This window comes from Engraulis encrasicolus, chromosome 16 (assembly GCF_034702125.1).
Source record: "Engraulis encrasicolus isolate BLACKSEA-1 chromosome 16, IST_EnEncr_1.0, whole genome shotgun sequence".
NCBI lineage: Eukaryota > Metazoa > Chordata > Actinopteri > Clupeiformes > Engraulidae > Engraulis > Engraulis encrasicolus.
In genome coordinates, this window is record NC_085872.1 from 27,497,689 (window position 1) to 27,511,403 (window position 13,715).

Consider the following 13,715-nt stretch of genomic DNA (forward strand, 5'->3'; position numbering starts at 1 on the left):
CCTCCGACAAGCTGAAACGCAGAGCTGAGAACATCCAATGAGCAGACAAACATGTACAGGCAACCAAGCAGTAGAATAAGTTTCGTCACTGTGAGTACAACCCTCAGTATCTTTCCCTTAGTATCCAGATCTGTGTGGGATAGAAACATAATGAAAGCATCATAAATATAAGCCTGTGCAGAAATGTGTACCGGTATATTTAGTACATTCGGACATTGCAGAGCTGGACCTTACCAGACCATTTTTCTCCGTTGTCCTGGAGCTCAGGCAGGTTCCATGGGTCATCCTGCTCCTGCTCAGACTCAGCCAGTGCCACTGTGGAACTGGCAGCTTCCATGGGCATAGACTTGTCCTCACTCACTATTAGAGAGGGAGGGAGAGAGAGAGAGAGAGAGAGAGAGAGAGAGAGAGAGAGAGAGAGAGAGAGAGAGAGAGAGATGTGGATGGATGAGTGTGTGTATGTGAGTATGAACAGGTGATCACATGATACAGAACAGAATAATGAACACTGACCTGCATTCTGGTCATTTAAGCATGTAAGTGTGGAAAAATCTATGATGCGGCCAATTTCCCCTCTCGTTTTCACATACATAGTCATAGAGTGTGCGTGTATGCAAGAGAGAGAGAGAGAGAGAGAGAGAGAGAGAGAGAGAGAGAGAGAGAGAGAGAGAGAGAGAGAGAGAGACTGACTCACTGTTAGGAATGTCTTTTTGAATGTCCCCAGAGCTATCTTCAAGTTCTGGCCTGGGTACCATTCTCTGAAAGTCATTTAAAAGCATGTGAAGTTGTAGTTAGTTATCATATCTATTGTGCTATGTATGTAACAGGTTTGTTTATGACCGGTGGTCAGTTCGTTTGAGATCCTTATGTAACAGCTCTGTCCATATCTCTATTACCCCTGTTCTAATGTACTAAAAGTTAATGTGCGGATCATAAATTATGGGTGTATCAGTGTTTTACAACACAGTAGACAATTAGATAGCAGACATAATAAGGTTTTAATTATTAATAATTAGGGTCATAGTGTATGTTCTGATACATTAATTAGTTTAATCATTAATTCCTTTATTCATTCATTCATTCATCGATTCATCTATTTTTCATTGTTGGTGTCTTATAATGACTTTGAAAAGCAGTCTTACAATGACATAGCCTGTTGTCAACTCATTTTTTCACATTTTTTTGTTTTGGAAATCCCTCTGAACCATGTCACATGTCATTTCAGCTACACACATTCTACAACACACCCTTTTCGGAATTAAACATTTCATTGGGCCTATTGTATGTAACAAATACATATACAAAATCTTCTCTACAGTGAGGTCCTGCAAACAATTTGGACTGACCAAATCACTCGAAGTGAAAACAGGTGTCCTGCTGGTCAAGTAAGCCATTTCAGCAGGACATTTTCAGCAAGCCATTCAAAGCAGTCTTACAATGACATATTGTCAATACATTTTTTCAGTTAATACTCAGTTTTGGAAATCGCTCTGAACCATGTCACCTGTAATATAAGCACATGTACACACATTCTCCGACACACAGATTTCTGAATTAGGCTAACCATTTCATTACATATATGTAACAAGTACATACACAAAATCTTCTCTACATTGAGGTCCTGCAAACAATTTGGACTGACCAATTCACTCGTAGTGAATGCAGTTGTCCTGCTGGTTAAGTAAGCCATTTCAAGTGTAAAGAAATCCCGTACACTGTCCATTCCACCAACAAACTTTAATACGTTTTGAACATCCGACCTCCTTCAGGTAAAGTTTACCTAAGAGAGCTTACCTGAAGCAGGTCGGATGACCGAAACGTGTTAAAGTTTGTTGGTGGAATGGACAGTGTGCAGGATTTCTTTACACTTGAATGACAACCCCACTGGGATAATATCCTACGTACCTGCCCAACGACAGAGGTGTGCAAAAGCGTCTTCTTGAACTAAGTAAGCCATTTCAACATACAATACCCTTCACTCACCTGTGGCAGCTCAAGTACCTGTGCCTCCTCCAAAGTCTCTTCAAGGTAGCTGTGATGTCTGGTCACCTGTGTCGGGCAAATTCAGCTCCTCTCCCATGCACAGGGGAGTGCCACGTGAATGATCCTGCTATCTGAATCTGTGAGCAATCCGTCGTCTTCTTCGTGGTGGACCTTATCTATACCTGATAGCACCTTCGTGTAATAGAACTCTTCCACCTTGCTTTGAAGTGTAAGTCCAGAACAGCTGCAAAGTCCTCCCAGTATGCCTGTGTCAGTTCATGCTTGTTGTATACAGAATATATCAGCTATTAGAGATGTTACCGGTAACCTCACCTGAACTTAATAATTGGAAATCAAAATGAGGAGACCATGAACTTGAGTGTGATGTATACTGTTGGCACGGCTTGTCTCTCTCTTTTATAGGCATGTGGAGGAATCCCCTCTGATGTAAATGGAGGAGGAGCAAAAGAGATGTACTGTATGTGTGTGTGTGTGTGACTGCATGTGTGTGTGTGTGTGTGTGCTTGTGTGTGTGTGTGTGTGTGTGTGGGGGGGGGTAACGCTGTCAATGTTTTTTGTTTGAATGAAAGCAAGACAGATGGAGTGTAAAAGTAGAATTATTGACTGTTAAAAAAACCAAACCGTCTATCTGTACCATTGCTTCCAGTGTTTGAGGTTTGGTCTGATGGTCTGGTGACATAATGGTGAGTTAGAATGACAATATTCTTCTTTTCTATCATAATGTGATGGGCATTGTGTGTGTGTGTGTGTGTGTGTGTGTGTGTGTGTGTGTGTGTGTGTGTGTGTGTGTGTGTGTGTGTGTGTGTGTGTGTGTGTGTGTGTGTGAGAGAGAGAGAGAGAGAGAGAGAGAGAGAGAGAGAGAGAGAGAGAGAGAGAGAGGGAGGGAGAGAGAGAGAGAGAGAGAGAGAGAGAGAGAGAGAGAGAGACAGAGACAGAGTGACAGAGAGGGCATACGAGGGGGGGGGTGGAAAACTGCAGTTGAGGACAGCAATGCTATATTTAGCCCATCAATATCCAAATTGACTATTTACTCCCAGAAAAATGGAGGAACACAGACCCGCCTATTCCTGGCTCAAGTCCAGAGTTTCCACAGCACTTTGACCGAATCTCTGAAGTGTGGTGTCAGGCTATGTGAGGTCATATGAAATAAATCAACTATTTCTGTGTTATTATTAGTACGTGGTCAATATGCCTGTAGACTGCTAACTTTTTTTTCCTCACAGTCAGTGTTGCCAGATTGGGCGGTTACCCGCCCAATTGGGCTACTTGGGATGGCCGTCTGGGTAAAAATGGGAAAAATTGGCCATTTGGCGTTTTTTTTCTGCCGTTTTATGCCTATAAATCAATGTAATTAGTTGAAATTGGGCGGAATTTAGCACATTTTGGCGGTTATTGAGAACCTTTTGTGAGGGATTTGATCAAGCACATCTGGCAACACTGCTCACAGTTTTTCTCACTCTCACTCTAATGACTTTTGTGATGACATCCGCTGGGATAATGGTCTCTGGGGTCGCTCTAATTCCCGGATTACCTCCAATGCATCCTTGGCGTCAAAAGACTGGACCACGTAACGTAGACAGATAGCCTACTGTATGTCCAGGAGGGGGCCTAAATAAATCAAAGCCAATGCCACAACATCCAGGATGCCACTGACAGTTTGATCGGGCTGGTATTTGGACATCCATATCCAGCGAGGTATTCAGAAAATGCTGTAATCAGAAGCATCCAGAGAGATTATTGTATCTGTAGATGTACACAATGTAGTAGTTAACTAGTTAGTTAAGATAGTGAATATTACAGTGACATTACAATAACCAAACACTAACATGTTGTGCCAACAGGTGTGCATGAAGCTATTGACTAACTTCCTGTTTGGTATGTATGTGTAACAGCATCAATGGTCGTAGTGCAACATGGACTGCAGTGCAATATTCCTTATCCCCTGCCCCATCCCCCCTACTCAGGGGTTTTAACGTATTAACAAAACACTTATAAGACTACAGCATGAAGGTGCAATGTGAACAACAAGCTGAATGTGGCATCAAGGATTGCACAACATTAAATCAAATAATACGATAACATAGGCTACACATGAAAATAAAAAGTGAAAGCCCACCTGGGAAACTCAAACTCCCATTGTCATTGTGGCACAGCACTCCACAGCACACAAGTGCACACTGCACACAACTAATTTGCCTTTTATGCCTCACCCGTGAAAGGGGGCAGCCCCCAATGGCGACCCAAGGGAGCAGTGCAGCGGGAGGATAACGTGCTCAGGGTACCTCAGTCATGGAGGAGGATGGGGGAAAGCACTTACTTACGTTAATTACTCCCTCCACCAACCTGACGGGTCGGGAGTCGAACTGGCAACCTTTGGGCTACAAGTCTGACGCCCTAACCGCTTATGCATGACTGCCACCTTAGACATGATAGTCAAGGTGGAGAATGGGGGCACATTGGGCACTAATGGGAGAGGGATCTCAGGAGGCTGAAGTGGACAGCGATGCGGTGCGAGAAGGGACTACCAAGGCTGGCACCACTGGCATGACAGGGGTGGGTTGTGTACCACGCTTGGAGAGAACTGGCAGGTGGTTGTACAGGTGCCAGTGTGGGCGATGTGTGCACCTTCAAGACGTGGACTGTCCTGTCCCACTTGTTGGGGTGGGGTCCAGTGGTGTAGTCTACGTAGAACGCAGGTATACGGAGTATACCCACTTCTAAATTTCTGGGATTTCAGTATACCCACTTAAAATTGATTGATTCATTATTTAGAATAGGGCAAATATACAGTATACCCACTTCAAAAATGCTCAAATATACAGTATATTCACTTCAAAAAAGTAGACTACACCACTGGTGGGGTCCCATTTGGTTCTGTATGTGGACAAAGTCCCCCACCTTGAGAGGAGGGAGGTGTCTGGTGTGCAGTCCCCTGCTATATGTGTCTTCAACCGGCCCATACTCGATATCATCGCAGAGTTCCAGAGTTGGGGAGCAGAGCAACTGAAAGCTCTGCTCCACACGGAAGACAGGTGAGCAGAGGAGACAGTGAGGAGGATAGAGGAGGAGGAGGAGGATCTGAGGGAGTGGGAGGGGGTAGCAATCTGGCTTGTACGAAATTCCGAATGGAAAGAATTTCAATTTAAAATAATGTCATAATACGAACACTAGATGGTGCCATTACCTTGAATTTCTTTGAATTTAATTTACACCACCCACTGAAAGTACATAGAACACCACTGCCTAGTGTTCGTATTATGGCATTACTTTGAATTGAAATTCTTTCCATTCGGAATTTCGTACAAGCCTGGTAGCAATATGGAGAAGATCAAAGAGGTAAGGTGGTACAAGGTTGTGGACAGTCAGCCTTGAAGGTGTGAAGCAGGATTTTGAAGTTGATTCTGAATTAAAAATTGAAGTGAAGATCTTGTAGGGGTGATGTGAAATGGTTTTTTTTGGTGATGATAGGAGCTCTGGATTAATTGGAGTGTATGGCATACCTGTATGACAATGACATTATAAACAGGTATAGAATGGTGGCCAGAACAATGCCACTATATTGCCCATTCCCAAATTTGATATTTTCATTAATATTTACTAAGTAATTACTGGTTTGACCAAAGTACAGTAATTTTTGCTGCTAATATTGGACATTTAAAAAGGTGGATATGTATTAGAATGAATGAAAAAAATCACTGATGGTGGTACTCATGAAAAAGATAAGCTGAATAAACATGCATAGGTGGGCATGACTGCAATGGGCTCAAATGTTGTTGCTTATAATTCCATTTCAGTTAATTTACACAATATTCCTCATGCTTTTAGTAGTGTGTGCAAGTGATACACTTGCTTCCTAGCTCATGTGGGCCTCTCCTATTGTCAGAGATCTTTCTGAGTATTACCACTGTCAGGGAAGTGAAAAACTAAAATATGTCAGTTGTTGGATAGAGGAAAGAATACTAGAGTACTGAGTGGACTATTGTTTTTTTTGTTGTTGTTGTTCTTTTTTTTTTTTTACATTGCTTCCGTCAATTTCAGCTGCTAGTTGAGGGCTCATTTATTTGTATTATTGCATACCTGTCTCATGTTTGTTGTGTATTTAAATGTTTTTGTCATTTTTTAAAAATCTTACAAGTACTGAAAATATATCACATTTTATTTCACTTACAAGGGTCATTTGGAGAATCTTGCGCACTTGTAAATAATAGGTAAATAATAATCTGTTACAAATTGTTATACTGCTGTGTTGATGTGCTGAGAGCTCTTGCTCGGAAATGCACACCACCTCTTGTTTTCAGTTTGCACTCCTCCAATCTGAACCAACATTATATTATTTAATTTTGGTTAGTGTGTGCAGTCATATCAAAGAATTTGGTCACCACTGTCAAAAAATAATGTAATTAATGTATTCATTATTTTGAAGCAGTTTATATGTAATTAAACAACAATAGGCATGTGTATACATTTTGGCACCTCAGAGAAAGTATTCATTAATGTGAAGTAGAGCATGATGTTAAGATCTCATTACCATGCACTTGTGCTTTCTACACTTGTGCATTCCTTGCTGAATTCCGATCCTGTCGTATGGGAAACTCTGAACAAGCCATGTGCTTCAATGGTTAGGTTTATAGTACCTGTTAGCCATGCACACCCATAACAGGACTGAGTGTGCTTTTTTCATGCATTATTATGGCCAAATATAGCTCAATCTCATCTGCACAGAATGAATATTTGAAAATGCTTCTAGCATCCATATGTGCTTTCCCCTCAAGTCATACTGTGCAACTTATTTCTGAAGAAGTGGAGAGGACAATGTATGTATTACCCTTACAATTAGTTTGTTTCTTTGTGCAAAGTATTCACTGAATCAACAGTGTGGAAGGCAGTGGTATCAGCAGCTACACATTCTTGTTCTTTAGAGGTGTTCTGTAGTCTGTATCCATTCTTGGGTAGTCATAAGCGGTTAGGGCGTCAGACTATAGCCCAAAGGTTGCCGGTTCCACTCCCTAACTGCCAGGCTGATGGGGAGAGTAATTAACCAGTGCTCTCCTCCATGACTGAGGTACCCTGAGCATGGTACCGTCCTGCCGCACTGCTCCTTTTCGGGTGCCATCGGGGCTGCCCCCTTGCATGGGTTGGAGTTTCCAGTTGGGCTTTCACTTTCTCTTTCCTTCACGTAGGCTCACTTTTTTTTTTTTTTTTTAAACAAACCACATTTTTATTTCACAAGGACCATTCCTATAGCTTTTCATGTTTACAGCAGATTTCAACTTTGAACAAGCAATTACTTGTGATAATATTTTTATGATCAAGCCTTTCTGTTTCAGTCACTGCAGCTCTAACAAAGTAATTAAAACAAGTTTGTTCAGCAACTAGATGGTTGTAAATTCATTACTATTTTGAAATAACATGGGCCCAAACGTTTTGCACATTCCCTTTTTTCATTTTAATGTAATTTGGATACCATAAATCTTTACATTTTGGCCTGGTAGACAGCCACACGTCTACACATGCATGGGAAAACAAATTTTGCTAATGTGAGTCTTGTGAACTTGAATCGGTTTATTATGAGAGCTCGTAACTTTTTCATAAAACTACTGTGTATGTGGTGTTAAAGGATAAGTTGTAGTGAAACATGGCTTCTGTCGTGTTTTATGTAGCTTCGAAAACAAATGTTCGAAAACAAATGTTTAAGGTGTTTTTAATATATTTGGACAGAATTTGAGACAAAATCTAAATTAGCCAAATAACAGAGACAGCAGCAAACATTAAAAAACGGTGAGGGGGCCTCTAAAACATTGCCGAAAACTCAGAATAAGGGGCTCAATGTTCAAAATAGTGCAGATGTCCTTTAAAATAGGTCAAATAACTGGTCATCCCCTGTCAAACAACATCCTGACTGCCTGAATAATATACACGGATCAGAAAATAAAGGGAACATCTAAACAATGCAATGCAACTTCAAGTCATACTTCTCTGAAATCAGTCTACAAATGTAATTGTGACAGAAAAATACCATAAAGATGTGTTGTCCACAGCCAAATAACTATTTAGGGTATGTCTAGGTTATTACCTCTAATTTCTCTATATGTTGTTCAAATTTGCTCAACAGTCTGCAAAATAGATTCAGTATCAGTGTTGCTTCCTAATGAGACCGATTTCACAGAGGAATGACCAACTTCATCACCTTAAATGACAACAGGCAAGTAAGTTTAAACTGTGGCAGATGAAATGCAAGGGAATAACACCATTTTCAGAATAATCATTAGAATAATCATGTTTGTTTTATTATTGTACATACATACATACATACATACATACTGTACATAAATATAAATATTCTTGGATCATGAAATTGTGTTCGAGTTAAATGACAAAAGACAGAGCAACACAATTGTAGACCATGAGCATATGAGGCACTGCATTTGTACCCAGACACAATGTGTGACCACATGTGGCTAACCCAATGCAAGGTTGGGAAAAGGAACCTAAGCAGTATGTTGCACCATCTCAACTGTTTCAGCACACTGTATAACTCCTGTGGGCGGTTAAGCCTCTGACAATTGCCCAATCAGAACCCAAAAAAATATACTTGACTGACAGATCAACAAGTAAACTCTCATCAACACCTTAGCCAATGAAAGCCGTACAGTTTAATGGAATTTGAAATAGTGGTTTGGTTGGATGTGATTTTTTCAGTGGTCCATATCAGACCAGGCAACCTGTTCCATGCCAACTTCCTTTGCCCATCTGCTACAAGGAAGCACGAAAAAAAGAAGGAAAAAGAAACTGCACTGTGAGCATTCTTATTCATGACCTTAAGACTTGGGTACAGGATCCCTTTCAGTTGACTCAAATGTTTAGTTATTCTCCTCTTCATACAGACCTTGTATACAAACCAAATTGACTGACCTCTCACAAGAAAGACACTTGGAAGAAGCAATGACAAATAAAAAAATAACCTGCTCTACATTTCAAAGTTGGGTGTTCAATAGGCATAAATGACAAGTCATGCTAATCTGTGGGACATATTACTGGATTTACTTGTACTTTCTCTGTATTGGGAAGCAGCCAATCACCTCATTTTGCAATACTTGTGTAAATAACAAAATAAATGTCCAGAGAAATGTACACACGCACACACACACGCACACACGCAAACTTCATAACACACAAACTTCATTACACATGACAAAAATGGCTGCCCTAATTGCTGAGCAAGTAAACAAAAGATAAAAAAAAAATGTCAAAGGATAAATGATAAAGTCAGAGTTTAACAGTGTGACAGTAAAGGACTGAAAAAAATAATTAACTTGGAGGAGAAATCCATCCTGTGCTGCATGACTGCTCAATGTCACAATGAGTTGAAAAAGATAACCTGGAAAATCTGTGTGACAAGGAAAAGGTTGAAAGGAGCAGAGGTCTCTGTAAAATTTCCAGGTAGTTGCAGTCATTGATTGTCCCTTAACACTTTGTGATTTGGGGAGAAGGGTAAAATTGTGAAGTATTGCGGATATATGCTTTGGGAAAGTAGGGTTGATGTATTGTGCAGAGACTCTCCCAGTCTGGACCCCTCTAATGTGGATACATGTATTCTGTCCCACTGAGCTTCAAAAGTGTGTTCTACAGCCCATTCCAAAACAATACAAACGGCTGTATGCACATAGTGACATCTTGCTCCACACAGGGCTGCTGGGAGACTGGGGCCAATGTTTTAAAGAGGGTAGTAAGAGTGTGGAATCAGGTCTGAAGCGCAGAATCAGAGGTAACCACTCCAGTTTCTGATGATGGAGTCAATCTTTTGTGGCCTTTTCCCATGTCCATCCTTACTAGGTGAGCCATAGTTTGGGGGGTCAGTGAACCCACACATAAAAAGGATACCCAGACAGGCCCCTAATGTTGTTGTGAGTGGTCAAGTGTAAACAGGGGCTGTCTGAGCAGGAAGGTGAGAGATTTGAGGCAATACCAGTTTCTTCTTCAAAAGGAGTTGAACTGGACTGAAGCCACTTGACAACCGTGACAGTACCGAAGCAAGGCACCATGGGCAGACCACACCAGAGGCTCGCTGGGCAAGACCACTTTAGTCAGGCCTGAATATGGGAATCTTGGGTAGAAACTCTATGAGTATGACCTAGGTTGAAAAGGAGCACAAAAATCAGTATGTGGCACTGCAAAATACGCTTAATACAGTCAGTCAAATGCCTGTGCAAGCAGGGTGACTTACATATTCCATCATGTTGTTGGTTTCACACTTCCTCTTGCTCAACCTCCAGTGCAAGCACAACTACAAAAAATAATAAAAAGAGAACAAGATAAATTTGCAATCAATTCAAATGAAAAAATGTGACCCATGTGAACCCTACATTTCAACTAAACACCCACCAAAGAATATTGTTATTTACCTTGTTGTACAGTCTACTGTTTTCCCATTCCAACAACTTTTCTATGGACCTGCGAGTCTGCAAAATAGAAGGGTATAACGTGTCGTTTATAACAGCGGTCCTGATGTAGGGATATCAGCAAATACGACGAATAAACTATGAAGATGACGTACTCTTTTACTAAGGCAGACCACGGGCCACAGGCTGAAGCCTAGTGTGCAACAACAGCACAAGCATCCACACAGAAGCCAGCGGACGTTCACCGGTAAAGTTTTCTTCAAACAGCCATTTACTCTGTTGATGCTGGATTTGAACTCTTCGGGTGCGACCTACTCGTGACATAAAAGGATAAAAAAACATATACAATGTAAACAAATCCACAGTCAACATAACCTTGGGTAAAATAATCCAAGACAGCCAAAACAGGGCATCGATATGCCACAACAGGCTGACAAATTAGTATATTGATCAACAATCTTACCTTCCCGGTAAGTGCAGAAGGAAACTCTGACTCAAATTTATTGCTGAGCCCAAACCTAGGATAGGAGAGAAGATGATACAAAGCATGAGAAAAAAAACAAATCATCTTCAACAGTTATAAGGTTAGCTGACTCACACACTAGATAGTTCACAGTCGATGAGGATAGCACTATTTGTGCATGGTATGGTATTTTATCTGTAGATGACTTAAACTTGGGTAACAAAATTGCTTTTCTCTGAAATTTCTACAAAGAAGACCAAGTGACACAGGTCACTCTAGCACGTTACTATCAACTCCTTTAATCTCCCCGTTAGCTGGGCTTTCAACGAACACGGCAGGGGTCGGTCCGCATCAAGACATTTGGTGGAGCCAAATTTAAGAGACACAATTAACATGACGACTTTAGAAGTGCACACATCTAATCAGATATCCTCATTTTACAACAGCAGTTTATCCTTTAATATCGCAATTTATCCGGTGAAAGCGACTCGCTAGCCAGCGTAACAACCGCCGAGCTAGCAGACTTGTTCGATGGGATCTACAGAGTGACAGTTACTATCGACGATTTATTTTCTAACAAAACACTTATTTGCTGCTAAAGCAAAGTTGAATAATGTGTGTAATTGTCTAAATGATGTCACTTTACACCACTTTAAGCCCCCCAGAAGCCTTACACAGTGACGTGGCCGGATCCGCGCACCACCACTGGGTCCGGAGCATACTTTAGTAGCTGCTCCTCCGCGGCCCTGTCTTCGTCCTCCTCTTCTTCTTCCTCCTCTTCGTAGATTTCGTCAAAGTCCTCCATCATTGCCTGTCTCGGCTTCTCGCTTCCCAAGAGAAGCACCGAGAAAGACTGTTAATTCACAACAGACACTAGCCTTCGATCAAAAGTCCGCTACAACACGAAAAACAGGGGAATATATACGGTAGGGGTAAACTACGAACCAAAACATCAACATCCGCCGCGATTCTACCCGCGACTTGGCTGATATCGCGAGAAAAAATAACGTCCTACGTCAGTACATTATACGTCACAGTGTATCGTCACTCATGCTGTGTTCCATTACCCGTACTTAACGCCCTTTCCGCACTGTGTTTGGGTACGCAGGGCATGTAGCAACCCAATGTAAGTAGGCTGCCGGATGTGAGTGCCCGGATATCCGCCCGAGTATTTGCAGGCATTTGCATTCATTTCCACCATCAGGAATGCTTTGCGGTACCACAGCTACCCTGCCCTATGTGAGTCGCGCTGTGTCGCCTGACTGTCCCTTCTAGGCTATAACATGATTGTAGCCTACCGTAACAACTCGGCCTCGGCCCCCGCCGCAAATATCCACCACACCACCACGGGTCCTCTGGTGTTGTGACCGTTTTAGGATCTTTTTTTCATATCCAATACTTGCGCGCGCCTCTGACTGTATCTAGACACGGAGGGAGAATGGCTCCAATATTTATATTCAGCGCCCAGTTTAATTCTGCACTGACACTTTTAAATGTTTTGCCCAGATATTCTTTTAACTTGTTGGATATCCTGATATTATGTTTCACTAATGTAAGGAGTAAAACTTCCCGGGTGCTAGCTACATTTAGACTGGGTAAACTCGTGACTTTAATGCCTTCCGAAACGGGCTATTCCAGTGTCTATTTTAGACTATAGCCTTGTGCAAAACTTTTTATTTAACATTGCGAATGGGCGGGTTGATTTGCTTAGACACGCAAGTGCTTCAGAGCAGCTAGAACTGTGCAAGGTGACTGCTGCAGTTTTCAGCTCAGTCCTCCTGGATAAACACAAAATAATGCCGACGAGAAAGTAACGCCGTTATCTTTTGATGGATTCCCTTTGGGTGCCCGGTTGAGACAGTTTAATTTTCACACCCAAATCAATTCGGTTTTAAGTTATAATTTCATTGTATACTTTTTTATTATTATTTTGATGTCACAGGGCCTATTCTTTTGATTGGGAGATCAAGGAACTTTCTGGTGTCGCCGAAACGGCGATGTGCGGTGGGCTCTTTACGCACGGCACCTATGTCCCTTCCATCTTCAGTCAGACTCAAATCGGACCGAAATCAAGTAGCTGAGGTTAAACTGTCGTAAATACACGACCGAACGCGAGTAGCTGAGGTAAAATAGACGTAAATACTCGGGCGGATATCCGGGCACTCACATCCGGCAGCCTACTTACATTGGGTTGCTACAGGGCATTCAATTTCTTATCGCGACGGTAAAGTGTACTGTAAATTACCCGGATAACGCCCCCAAAACGGCCATTTTTGGTGTTACTGTACACTTTTCGCACTCAACGGCCGCCATGTTTGTGACGTAGTTGAGTGTCAGATCTGTCAAACGGTTGAATCTCTGTGATAACAGCATAGTTTTGATTCCAAAGACAATCGCCATGTGTATTAGAGGCAGGGGTAACTTTAAAAAGTGTTAGCATAAGGAACAGTGCCTTCCGTGTTGAATTGCATATTGGCGGTTGGTAAACTCGGATGTCACGCGACCAACCGTCATTTCCGTTAAGTGTATCAGGCAGAACGGGAATCGGAATGTACTCGCCTCGTGAATTACGGAGGGTGGAAAGGGTACTTCACTGCACTCAAACAAGGTACACGGTACAGAGGGTGAATAATGGAACACAGCACCAGAGGAGAAAAAGTTATCTGTAGATATTCTGTAAGATTCACATTCGTTGTATTCTATCTGCATTATGGATGTAGGCTGTTGTTCCGTTTGCTTGTTTGTTTCATATTGCATTAGCATCCGATTCTGCTTTCAAGAAGATTTTTTTTATTACATTTGCAGATAGTCTGCATTTATTTAAGAGTAGCCCATGTTGTTCAATTTTT

At 41.7% G+C, this 13,715-nt stretch overlaps 1 protein-coding gene across 1 annotated transcript; it reads right to left on the minus strand.

Annotated features, from left to right (window-relative positions):
- Positions 1-8,269: 8,269 nt before the first annotated feature.
- chic2 (cysteine-rich hydrophobic domain 2) lies at positions 8,270-11,873 on the minus strand. The gene is made up of 6 exons (XM_063219207.1): positions 11,541-11,873; positions 10,867-10,921; positions 10,559-10,714; positions 10,407-10,463; positions 10,229-10,288; positions 8,270-10,135 (listed from the first exon to the last, which is right to left on the minus strand). The coding sequence occupies exons 1-6, from the start codon at positions 11,672-11,674 to the stop codon at positions 10,085-10,087; spliced, it is 513 nt and encodes a 170-aa protein (XP_063075277.1). The 5' UTR covers positions 11,675-11,873; the 3' UTR covers positions 8,270-10,084.
- Between the last annotated feature and the right edge of the window lie 1,842 nt (positions 11,874-13,715).

Bases quoted from the DNA above. Each gene is read 5' to 3' on its own strand.
- chic2 (XM_063219207.1), bottom strand. From the start codon at position 11,674: ATGATGGAGGACTTTGACGAAATCTACGAAGAGGAGGAAGAAGAAGAG. The intron at 10,464-10,558 runs GTACGTCATCTT...TCTATTTTGCAG, and splicing joins TGGTCTGCCTTAGTAAAAGA to ACTCGCAGGTCCATAGAAAA. The intron at 10,289-10,406 runs GTAAATAACAAT...TATTTTTTGTAG, and splicing joins ACAGTAGACTGTACAACAAG to TTGTGCTTGCACTGGAGGTT.